The 12,676-nt window shown below is 49.4% G+C and overlaps 1 protein-coding gene across 1 annotated transcript in view; it reads left to right on the top strand.

Annotated features, from left to right (window-relative positions):
• The first annotated feature begins 1,827 nt into the window (after nucleotides 1-1,827).
• Nucleotides 1,828-12,676, top strand: part of ARIH1 (ariadne RBR E3 ubiquitin protein ligase 1) — a 56,568-nt gene continuing 45,719 nt past the window's right edge. Inside the window, exon 1 of the mRNA XM_084268279.1 lies at nucleotides 1,828-2,221. Within this exon, the coding sequence (XP_084124405.1) occupies nucleotides 1,853-2,221 (369 nt within the window). The 5' untranslated portion in view covers nucleotides 1,828-1,852. The remainder of the gene's footprint in view (nucleotides 2,222-12,676) is intronic.

Below are 12,676 nucleotides of genomic sequence, written 5' to 3'. Positions count from 1 at the left end.
CAACTGGGAAGGATGGTGGGCAGTTGTGGCTGTAGTGAGTTCACTGGAAGCAGCTTTAATGCTATGAAACACCTGGAGCTGATTTTTGGGGCTGTGAAGATGCAGACTGGTAACAAGGGAGGTTTTTAAAGACATCTGCCTAGGACATCAGATCCCCGAGGCCACTTGCCTGCGTCACCCTGAGCTTAAATCCCGGTCACCATGACCATTGTTATGCTTTATGTGCTCCAGCAGAAAATAGACACCCTTTTGGAGGAAGCTTCTAATTTTCTGTTTCACAAGGTATTTATAATTGAAGCAGGAAGTAGCATCCTGCAAAAGCGTTGCGGTGACTCCTGCCCCAGAGAGCTGACGAAACTCATCACACCTACACTGCATATCACCGGGCTGAGTCTCTTCTGGGCGTGGGGATGTCTTCATCAGGAAGGGACAGAGTGGGTCAGTAATGTCACCCACATCAGAAAGGCCCCACTTTACCTGCGGAAGAAACAATTCCCCAGGGCGTGAGGAAGTTGGAGGATTAGCAGTGCTGCCTGGGGCTGTGCCGTCACGCATCCGCCCTGAATTGCAGCGGAGAGGGTTTGGTATCTGCAGGCTCTCCTCTGGGCCAGGCTGCAGCCTTGTTTCCAAGCCAACCGGAGTCCCTCAGTTCCCCAAACGGCTGCAAACAATAAGCCTGGCTCGCCTCCTCCATACCAGTCCTGGATGATACCGAAAGCAGAGCTGCCCTGACCAGGCTGTCATGATGACAGAATGCTTGGGAGGTGGGTGCTCAGCCTCTGCAGCACCCCGACGCCCACCCTTGCCCTTCGCAGGCAGCACGGTGTCTGAGCAAGAGGCAGTGGCAGGGATGAGCCCACCCAGGAACAGCATTGGCTCCACATCCCTGATCTGCCTGGAGCGCTTGCCCGTGGCAGGCTCAGCCCCAGCCATCTGCCAGAGGGGGAAAAAACGGCTGTCTGTGATCTGGCAACCAAGCCGCTCATGGGTATCCTTCCTTCCGGCAAGGTGTCAAATTAAGAGAAGAAAGGGAATCAAGCCCAGCATCACTGGGGGAAAAATACGTGGATTTTTATCTTCGCTGGCCAGAGGTGGAATTTAGAGATGCCACTCGGCACGGCCGCAGTGCCCTCTGGGGACAGCAGGCACATTTACCCCGTGGTTTCACATGCACCTCTGCTTGGAGCCTCTCAGTGCAATTTTATTCTGGGTCTGAGGAAGAACAAACTGTTTCCCCTCACGTTTCCCTCATGAGTCTCTCCCCACAGGCAACTGCACTGCTCTTTACTTAACGGCGGCTCTGTGAGCCTTCCCTCCTCGCTGGACTGAGGGAACCCCTCAGGAGGGCTCCGCACCTCCGTTACACTTCCCCGTCACTCCGCAGACCCGGGTCGGTAGCAGGTAGAGCCCAGTAAACCGGTAACTCCCCCGCCCTCCACCCGCCGCACTCAAGATGGCTCCTCGCCACACTCAAGATGGCGCCGGCGGAGGGCGGGGTGAGAGCGGTGTGTGATGGGGGGGGTGGGGGTGTGGCGCGCACTCAAGATGGCGGCCGGCGCGGCGAAGGGGAGATGGCGGCCGCCGCGCAGGCGCGGCGCCGCGCGTCACGCGCCGCGGCGTGACGTGCCGTGCGTGCGCGGCGCGCGGTGACGGAGCGGGTCGGCCGCGTCCCTTTGTTGGCGGCGGCTGAGGCGGTTGAGGCGGCGGTTGAGGCGGCGGTTGAGGCGCGGCGGGGCCCGGGCCGGCGCCGGTGGTGTGCGGGGTCGGCGGCGGCTGCGGGCGCCAGCCAGGCCGGCGGGGTGGGGTGGGAGGGGGTCCGCGGGAGCCGCCGCCGTTTCTTCAGCGCCTCGCCATGGACTCGGACGAGGGTTACAACTACGAGTTCGACGAGGACGAGGAGTGTAGCGAGGACAGCGGCGCGGAGGAGGACGAGGAAGACGAGGAGGAGGACGAGCCCGACGATAACCTGGACCTGGGCGAGGTGGAGCTGGTGGAGCCCGGGCTGCGCGTTGGCGGAGAGCGCGACGGGCTGTTAGGCGGTGAAACGGGCGGGCTGGGCCCTGGCGGCGGCGGCGGTGGAGGCGGCCTGGGCGGCGGGCCGGGCCCCGGAGGCGGCGGCGGCCCGGAGCAGGAGGAGGATTATCGCTACGAGGTGCTGACGGCCGAGCAGATCCTGCAGCACATGGTGGAGTGCATCCGTGAGGTCAACGAGGTCATCCAGGTGCGGACCCCCCTCCCCCAAACCCCCCACCGCTTTTCCCCTTCTCCGGGAGCGGGACCGGGCGGGGACGGGGACACGGAAGACGGGACCGGGAAGGGGAGGAGGCGGGGCGGGCCGCGCAGCCAGCGGGCCGCGCCGGAGGGGCGCCGGGCCCGGCCTTCCCGCGGGCCGGATTCCTTCCCCCGCACACTTCGAAGGAGCTCTTAGTCGCTCCGGGAGAGTGGGGGGCGGCTCCTGGGCACCCCATTCCCCCGGGAAACCTCTCGGGGCAGGCCAGGAGCTCGCTTCCTGCCGTGGAAGCGTCGGGAAATAGGCCCTTGGCTCTCAAAGGGCTCCTCTTTGTGTGGCTTCCAGCCCGAGGGCTGCGATCTGTCTTTTGCCTCTTACCCCTCTATCTTCCTGCTGGCTTGGGCGAGGGTGTTAGAGCCCCTACAGTTCCTTCAGACAGCCGGCGAGTCGGTGGCAAGCTTTGGAATTTGAGGAGAGGCAGCCAGGCACCGCTCTGGTTTTGTTGCCATCTCCCTTCCCTTCCCCCCGCCACATACAGACGCTCCTGTTCGTGGGGTTGAGCCTTGTCGTGTTTATTTCCAGCACAGACCAGGAAGGACGTGAGCTATCGATGACTTTTTTGACCCTCAGTTTTTAAGCACGATGCTTTAGAATTGAAATTGCGGTTGAAACAATATTTGCTGTTTTCAAATGAAAGTATCTAAGTCTTACCTGTTGGTTGTTGAATTTTTGGGAAGGAAAAAAAAAATAAAAATCAAGCATCCCTTTCTAAATGTTTATGGCAAGGTTTTGCTCTGGCTCCTGGCAAAGTTTCTGACACTGTTCACTTTTCCTGCAGGTGACTGGAGAGTGTAGGTTTTCTTTTTTTCCCATTTACTTGCTGTTACTCAGAGTTATGGCAAGTAAATAGAAAGCGCTTCTCCTCTTTCTATATACAAACAGAAATCGTGTGAGAAGATGAAATCAACAGAGATTAATTAATGATGGATAGAGTGCCTGGAAACCAGTTGTTTTGCTGGTTGTATGTACTTCCAGCTTTGGTAAATCCACTGAGATGAGAGATGTTTCACTGAACATTTTTGCCTGACTATTCTGCATTCTGCAGTGGCCATAACAGCTGCTTTTAAACGTTGCTTTATGGGCTATAAATCCGCTGTAGTTTACATGCAGCTTAATGCAAACAACTGTAAAAAGTATTTGGTTACTAAATTAGTAAATGGCATTTCTTAAGTCAAATTCAACTCGATAACTTTAATAATTAGGCTCTGCATGTAAAGCCAAATAAAGGAGTCTGCCTGGATTAGCTGATTACCCTGGAGCTAAAGAAGATCTCATGGTTAAGTATGGATGGTTCCTTCCAGATATTGATCCTGATACAGGGAGAGAAACAAATGGCAAGTAGATGTGCAAACAATTGGTAACTTTATGTTTTTACTCATTGAGGTAGCGATTTAGTTGGTGAGTTGGTATTTAACGACTCTGCCTGCGAAAAGATGACCTGTACCAATTGTACCGGACGTGTTCCACCATTTGTCCTGTCTTTGCAAGAGCCAAGTGGTGGGAAAGCTCTTGTCAGTGAGAAGTAGTGAGTATTTCTGCTGATCTTGCCCTCATGAACTGATTTCGTAGACAAGGGCCTGGTTTCTGGTCAGTGGGCTTCCCCCCTGCCCCTGCATACAGCCCTTGAGCCACACGACTTGTGTGCTTGGCCTCTGGTTGCACAACTATCAGAGAGAAGTCAATGTAGGTCGAGACACCCTGCTCCTGTACCTGGGGTGGTGGTGAGAGGCATGACCCTGCGGTGGACTTGGCCGCATCGGGCTCTGCAGAAGCCTTGCAAACCCCCTATGCAGAACCACTGTGGGTGCTGCTTATGCTGTAGTTACTCGTGTTGGGATTGGCGTAGTTATTCCTGGCTGAGCAGAGCGCAGGAGGGCAGCTTGTTTAGAGTAGCGTCGGTAAGCTTTGTCCGTGGAATGTTTCAGAAGAGAGTAGAAACACATCCAGTTGCTCTGAACTGCTTTTAAATGCCAGCGTACTGGCTTCGGGTTCCTAGTCTGTTCAGAGGTAAGCGAGCCGAATTCAGTTGATGCTTCGGTATTTGCTCATCCTCTGTTGCTGGTGGTGAAATCTTCCAGGGCTCTGTTCTGTTTATTTCCTTGCTTTTGGCATCTGACCAGGATTGCTGCCGCTGCTTTTCTGGTTCAGTAAACCTTTTCTGGAGTTACATTGGCTCAGGATCCTGCTGCGGCTCCTTGGTTGCAGTGCTGTGATTCACTTGTTCCAGTCAAGCACTGGGTGGCTTTGGTCTCAGTGCGCCTATGTTAGGTTCTTGGTATCAAACACTGATGGTCATGGTTAATGTTGCTCGGTGCTTGGGACTTGTTGGAGCAAGGATGTAACACAGAGGCAGCCCGTACCTGGAAGCTTCCATCTCTTACCGGTGAAGCGGCTGACTCCTCTCCAGAAGTAAGGAGTAAAGAGGATTTCTGTTTGTTGGCTGGTCGTCTTTCATGGCCGCAGTGAAAGGAAAAGCTGTCAGTGAGCCATGAAGGATCTGTAAGCAGCTATCTGAGCCACGGTGGGTATAGCTGTCTCTATTACTCTTTTGTCCATATTAAAATGCTGGAATTGAACAGCTTATTTGCTGGCAATAAATTGGAGGAACTAAAATAAATTGGTTGTCCTATCCATTAAATCATTTCCTAATACAAACTGTAAGAAAAGTCTGAACTCTTCCGGATGAGGATTTGAGCTGCTGAAGACTTTGCAGAAGTAGTAGTTAGTGTGAGGTAAACTTACAAAGCCTGTACTTCAGGTTGTAGTTTGTAAGGGGCTCCTGAAGGTGACTGCGTGGTCTTCTAAGCCCACTACACTTGCAGTGACCTGGGGAGGTTTCAGAATGACTCAAATACTCGGAGTATTTTGCATTTGCTCTTTCTTGTCTGAGTGTGAGCGAGATTTCAGGTGTTTAACAGTGAGTTTTGCACAGCAGTTGGCATTTACGCTTCTAATTTGATTCGACTCAATGTGTTGCACAAAGAATTCCCCTTCCTCTCCAAATGCAAAAATAGGGGTATAAATAAGCTCTTTAACCTTGTGCAGTCTACTGGCCGAGACTTTTACACCCCACCTCGTTCAGCGTATGACTTCCATTATATCACTACAATTATGGGGAGTCGACTTCTTATTTTGGATTTTAGTTGGCTAAACAGGTGGATTTCCAGTGCTTTTCCCAACCTCTGGCAGAATAAATTGCTGAACAGCCGTAAAAACCTAGAGGTGGCGTTGAACAAAAGGCTTTCTCCTTGTACAGGCCTTTTCCCTCCCAGTTGAATGCCTTCCTCATATCCTTCCTTACTTTGGAAGGAGGTGGCATCACTAGATCAAAGAGAAGCTCATCTCGTTCAAAGATACCTCTTCTTTATACTGTAGCCTTTAAGGTTCTTCAGAGCAGGTAATGTGTGACATCAGAGTGTTTGTGCAGAGTCTTGGTTTCTTGGTTCGGTGTCAGAGCCTGATGACATCTTTGGAAACGAGGTCAGGTTCTTACCGGGCGTCAGCTCTACCATTAAAACAAGCCCAAGTCCCGGGCTGCTCCTATGTTACAAATCCACATTTCTTCAGTTGATGGAGGAATGGGTTTTTGCGTGCTGGCAGCATTACAGCGGAGCTGATAGTCCCCGGAATGCTACGGTTCTGCAGTTCAATACAGCTCTCTTATGGCAAGCACCAACCTGCTGCTGCTCGGCAGAAGGGGTCTTATTAAACATCGGCCTCACGTTCTTGGCCAAAAGGTACTGGTTGTAACTTAGGATGTTTCCCTGGTGCTCGTGACAGTTTGGTGCTGTGGGGAAATTGGGATGGCAGGGATTGCCGTGGTTGTGCCCAGAACTCTGTCTAATGTTAGAGATGGCATCTTGAAGACTCGGAGTACTTGAAGCCGCTTGACAAGCGTTAGGTAGGAGGCTGTGGGTGGATGCGCTTCAGGCTGACGGTTCTTGCGCTTTGGGTCTGCTCGTGCTGCCGGCATGAGGTGAATTTGCAAGGCTCTGACTTCTCCTTGTGTGTGGTTAGTGATTTGATAATAAAATTCTTGTTGGGGCCATAAATGTTACGATGCTGGGAGGAAATGCTTTGTTAAACTCTGCTTCTGTCACGTGGCAGTTTTAAGGTGTTTCATTATAGTAGGAATGCATTTAATACTTCAAGGAATGGAGTATGCTTCATTGAGACAAAGTGTTCCTGAAGCCTGGTAGGAGTGATTGCTGCGAAGCTTTTGGAAGTGACCTGGTATCTGTTCCCTGGCTGATGAGTCCTGTATTTCTGAGTATCATAGATCTTACTTTTGTTAAGACTTATTTGAAATGTCAGTGTAGAAAAGTTGTTTCATCTGTTAATATCTCCAGAGTAATTGAAACTTTATATTTAAATGACCTATTTGTGTAGTGCTTTAGGCTTCTGTTTCTGTTAGGCCGAATATAAACCTTGTGGCTGGCCCTGGGTGAAAAGAATGAATAAATTGATACTCCTCTTTTGTCTCAGGATAACTTGGCAGAAATTGCAGCGAGGCGGCCTTGAAGGATGCAGCTGGGGACTGGTGTGTGTCAGGGATGTTGTCAAAGTGAAACTGAAAATGCTCTTTGTTCTTTTAGCTACTTTTAAACATTTTTATAAGCAAGAAATGAGTAGTAAATGGAGTTACTGCTATGCCTGGTGAGTTTAGTTTCAGAGAGCGGGACCGTGCTGGCCGGGCAGAGTGGAAGTGTTCTAGCTTTACGTTGGGAATTGGTGTGTCGTGGAGAAGTCATCTTCCAGACTGCGGTGTTTGCGGTCCTTGATGCGAAACAACAGTGTAATGTGTAATTAAAAGCAGATCTGTGGCTTACCCTTTCATACTTAGCCCAAGCTTGGACTCCTTAGTTATAAGAAATAAACCCCAAACCTTTGGTGCTCTGTGTGTTCCTGTGACGTGATGCAGAAGCATGAGGCAGTCCTGTGTCTGCTCAGAAACACTCTGTGCTTCTTGCTTAGCACTGCTGGGCAAGTGGCATTGGGTTTAGGAGCATGCAGACCTACGGTTTGACTCTCTGCTGCTTGCAATGAAAACTGAGACCTGGAGGACTTTAATGTTAACTCCTAAATTAAGAGTCACTCCCTGTATGGCCCTTGTTACCTGTTGAGTTGTTTTCACCTTTTTTTATTTTGCAAGTAATCACTCTTCCCCTTTGGTCCATGAATGAGATAAACAAGAATGGGTTCTGCTGTTAGGTGTCAGAGGTGATGGAGCAGTTTAAGGAAGTGATCATTGATCTCCAAGCTGAGCTTGTGTTGTAATAGTGAGTCACTCACAGTTTTCTTAGAGAAATAATTTCTAGGAGTTTTTTCTTTCTGGAGAATGTAGCTGTTTGTTCCTGTGCTTAGGAAAGATGATTTTGAACAGCCGAGAACCAGGAGAAGAATCCAGAGTTCATCACAAGAGCTGTGAGTTTCTGTGGGAAGTTCCTGTGAAGGCTCAAAATCCTTTCCCAGGAGTTCAGTCTGAAACTTACCTGCTCAGGCTCATGCTTCCTGTCCTTTAGACTTGTGTTACTTTTGGAATTAGAGGGATCTAAAACTGTATCCAGCAATGTTTTCTTTTGTTGGTGGCTGTATTACCGGCAGCTGTGAGCGATACTGGCTGTGTGTGTAAGCATACCATGCTGCTGAGTTTCCCCAAGTCATTCAGTAGCTGCTGCATTTGCAGCGAAGTTGCAGCATCACTTGTAGAACTCACTCAGAGGTTTGGTAGCTCCTGGGCAGTGCCAAGTGGTGCATCCAAGTGCAGCCTGGCATACAGATGCCTGCGTGCTGAGAGCACCGCTGAGCTCGTGCAGGGTATTGGCGCAGGAGGCTCCGGCGTCACTGGGAAGTGACAGACTGCATGAGCTGGAGAAAAAAGTTATCTTCTAATCTGATTACAGAAGTTCTACTAAAATGTCAATATCTTTGGGTATTTGCTGTTGGTAACGTTGAAACCCTTGGGTTTGGCTGGCCTGCATTTGATTCCTTAGCTTTGAGCTTTTGATCTTGAGCTGCGATGGAAATACTGTTAAGATGAAAGCTTTGAAAGCTGCTGTTGGAGGCTTCCTCAGTAAGTTTCACATGCAACTGAGTTTGGTGGTGGTTGTACTTCACAAGTTGGTGCCTTGTTAGAATTTGAAACGCTCTTTTCAAAAGAGTTGTTTACATGGCGTAGTAACGCTGCGTAATTATTGCTGGTATCGGGAGTAGTTGGCTGTGGCAAGTGTTTGAACCACTGTACGTACAGAGCACTCAAATACAACTGTCAGCATTGAGTCTTTGCCTGTTTTGAGACTGAGAACTTTTGCCAAACTTCAGGTGTCACTTCGAAGTCTTACCTAGATACTTTCAAAGGTTCCTAAGTCACTTAGAACAAGGAAGAAGACAAACCATTTGAATACTTAAAAATAAAATTGCTCCTTCCCATTGTAGCTTAGCTGCCTGCTTTTAGACATGTTGGCTTGCCCTGTGCAAGTGTCTCGTCAGTGGTGGTGGTGCCTTTTGGCTGTGCCACTGGTCTTGTCAGCTGTTGTGAGTGGCTTTGAGAGCTGGTAGGGCACCTAGCTGGTAGGCATTGACTGGTAAAGAAGAAAAACCCTGGAAGAAGTGGCTTGGGAAGGGATAGGGGTATCCTTTTGGTGTCCTTCCTTTGGAGAAGCATGGAGCCTGGATGGCTTAAGTGTTAAGCACTGCTCCATGGCAGAAGGTTGTAGTTATCTGCAGATATTTTAGACCGGGGAGAGGAAATAAATGCTGCTGAACCATTGAGAGTCCTGTGAGCAGAGGGTTCTTGGCTGTAACCGAAGAGTAACTGGGTGGTAGCCTATGTGCCTACCTAAAATTCTGCCTCTTGGCCTTTTACAGAGTTCTCCTGATGCATGTGAAGTTCCTCTCAACCTTTTCTGAGGCATTCTTGGTTTTTTTATCTGCCTCAGTTACAACTTTGGCATCCCAGAGTACCACATGGCACCTCTCGTTTTCAGGGACCAGCAGCCCAAGGATCCTTTCTTGACCATATGCTTCAAAAATAGGTCTTTTGGGAGAGCACTTGGGGCTGAATGTAAAGGTGTGAGAGAGGTTTTTCTTACGGCTTACTCAGTTCTCTGCCTGACCTCCTGGTCTGAGGTACCATCCAAGCTCTAGCACACCGTGAACGTGTCTTTTCACGTGGGAGGGTGCGTGCTAGTCTACAGAAGATCATGCTTTGATTGCTTTGTCATTTGAGGAATTTGGGAACTGAAGGGGAGATAATTGCCCATGTTGGAAAGGAGAAGCCTGGATATTTGCTTATTGCCTTTATGGCCCTCAAGAAAAATCATCTGTGCTCGATGGAGGGATGTTTTGTGTGGTGCTTCAGCAGATAAATGCAGGATGCAGAGTCTGAGCCCTGCTTTTCAGCAGATAAGCAGGATGCAGCAGAAGCTCCTGCTCAGGAGGATCCTGCTTGTGCATAGTTGAAGTCTTCTTGAGTGGAGAACGTGCACTAAAAACGCAGAACTGGAAGAATCTGTGCAGTTGCTTCTGAAAATAGTCATCTGGCAAAATAACTGTTACTTCACAGAATTGTTTTCTAAACCTGCATCTGCCTTATTCCCCTTTAGGAGACAGCATGAAGAGACTTTCTTCCAAGGTAGAGAAATGAAAATTTTAAGGGGTTCTGAAGGTTTCTGCTTCCTGCCTGGTATTAGTAAGCTTGGCCGGTCTCGGGAGGAGTGTGTTGAGTAAGTTACATAGCGTACTACCCTGGTAAAGTGCATGTCACCTGTTTGCTTTAGTGAAACTTTTCAGGAGCTACTGAGGCAAGAGCTGGTATTTGAAGAAGCCCATTGTAGAAAAAACATGGTGGCAGGACATACTTGATTCTTATCATCCCTGTCCCCCTTTGTGTGGATGGAAGTTGGTGAAATGGTTCCTGCGTCACTGGGGGTAACTTCCTTGTAGGGTTTTTCTTTGGTTTTCTGGCCTGAGGCGGTATGAGCGGTTTTTGGTAGGTCCCTGTTGCTGCTTGGCTTGAAAACCCAACAAACTCAAATGAGTTCTGGTGCTTTGAGTTGCTTTGGGCATCTAATACATGTCCCAAGCAATACATTTTGGGATGGGGGGGGGGCATATAGACACGTGCCTTGCGGCAGGTGTGGTTACATGTGCCTTGCTCTTGGCTGCATGGGTACAACTGTTGCAGGGCCAAATAACAAGTGGGGTCAGCGAACCTTCTGATGAAAGGTGCCTCCTCTCCACTCTTATCAGTCAGCCCACCGATTGACCCTGTGAGCAGTCACTTTGCTCCGTTTGCCAGAAGTGATGGTGGTTGAATTGCTGGGCTCCCTGCTGTCAGCAGAAGAAATGCCTGTTGAAGACAAGGTTTTTGTGGCCTGTTTGGGGTTTGTATTCAACTTTTGAAAGAGCTCTGGAGAGTTTGTTGTTTTTCTGGACCTCTGATTTCCTCTGCAACTGATAACTTTGGATTGCATGTGTCCTTGTGTAACAAAACACAAACGCAATCAGCATTCCTTTGTTTGGCAGATAGAAATGTGGAGAGGGATTAGGGGAAAACAGGAGAATTCACATGAGTTAACAGTCTCCTTTTCAGTGAGCTTTCCTGTGTGGGAAGAATGATTTGTTACATTAACTCCTAAAACTCTACAACCCAGTTGGGTGCACAGATGTGAGAAATAGGGAGGTGGAAGGAATGGTCTGGAAAGAAGAGGAGTTACAGACCTCTTCAGGGGAGGAGGGAGTATGTGTGGGAGAGCCATTTCTCAGGGGAGTAACTGAAGGAGAAACCTCCTAAGGCCCAAGGAGGTTTGACTTCAGGAGAGGTGCTCAGAAGTCAGAACTTTGCTTGTCAATGCGTGTTGAGACTGTGCTGACTATCAGTTTTGAGTAAGATGATAGGAAGACCACTGCTCCTGCACTTAAGGTAGCCTCTCAGCCTGGTTAGAGTTCTTGGTCTGTGTTCCTCTGTGCCCAAATGGTTGATCCAAATAGATGCTGGTAACATGAAGTTTGGTTTTTTTTGTGTGAGATGGAAGGTGTTTGGTGTCAAACCTCACCTAGTATGCATACAGGAAAATAATGATTTCTAGGTACTGTGAAGATGTGATGAAGAAATGTGCCTGACATCTTGGTTTTGATAGCTAGCAGTACTTCAGTGAGGGCTGAAGGGCTGCCTGGGCCAAGGGAGGTAATATTATTTGCTTTAGATGTATTTTATATGTGCACTAGCATGTTCCCTAATAACCCTTCTCTTTATTGTGCGTGGTAAAGTGATGTGTTTTGGAATTCCTTACTTGTGTTAGGAGAGCTGAAGTTATTATCCACAAATGTCTGCTCTTACATTGTTGTGTCGGATGATGACAGCTGATGGTACAGGCAGGTGTGGCTCTGTGGGACAGTAAAGATCACTTAAAACATGATGCAGAGCTCAGGCTGTTGCAGTTTAGAAGTGTAAGATGCTTAAACTGGGAAATCTGTGTTAACATACTGGAAATGGCTTCAGAGAATGGATGGTCACAAAGATGATCGGGGCTGTGTTGCCTTTTCCTATGAAGCCAGGCTGAGAGAGTGCTGATTCAGCCTGGAAAAGGGAAGGTTCTGGGGAGACCTAATTGTGGCCTACCAGTACTTAAAGGGGTCCTACAGGCGAGTGGGAGAGGGGCTGGTCACCAGGGAGTACAGGGACAGGACAAGGGGCCATGGCTTCAAGGTGAAAGGGGACAGGTTTGGATTAGACATTAGGAAGAAATTCTTTACTGTGAGGGTGGTGAGGCCCTGGCACAGGGTGCCCAGAGAGGCTGGGGAACCCCGTGGATCCCTGGAGGTGTTCAGGGCCAGATTGGATGGGGCTTTGGGCAGCCTGGTCTAGTGAGGGTGTCCCTGCCTATGGCAGGGGGCTGGAACTAGGTGGGCTTTGAGGTCCCTTCCAGCCCAAAGCATTCTGGGATCCTATGAACTTCAGAACTACCTGGAGGGAGGGTGCTCAGAGATATTTGGGATCTGTCATTCTCGTGTACCACAGTGTCATTCCCCCGACCGGTGTCCTGCTATCCCTTGCCAGGCTCTCTCTGCAGGCCATTGGTGCTGTGAATTGCAAAGAGCTGGGTGCCAGCCTTTTCAGTGCACTTAATTACATTAATGAGTGGCAGATAATTATTCATATTGCTAGCTTTTGCATCAGCTGTAATGCAGGACTGATGAGGTGGGGTTTTTCTCTTGCAGAAGCCCAGTGTCTGATGATAGATACTCCTGTCTTAAGGGGGAAGGAACAAGGGATATCCTTGTCACCTAATGCACAGTCCGTCAAACAGTGCTGCACATGTAGGTTTGTCTCCTGTTCCCTATGGAAGAGGAGATGCTCCGGGTGCTTCGGAAGCTCTGTGTGTA

Source organism: Gallinula chloropus (assembly GCF_964237585.1).
Source record: "Gallinula chloropus genome assembly, chromosome: 9".
Lineage (NCBI taxonomy): Eukaryota > Metazoa > Chordata > Aves > Gruiformes > Rallidae > Gallinula > Gallinula chloropus.
This window is presented reverse-complemented; position numbering and strand designations above follow the sequence as displayed.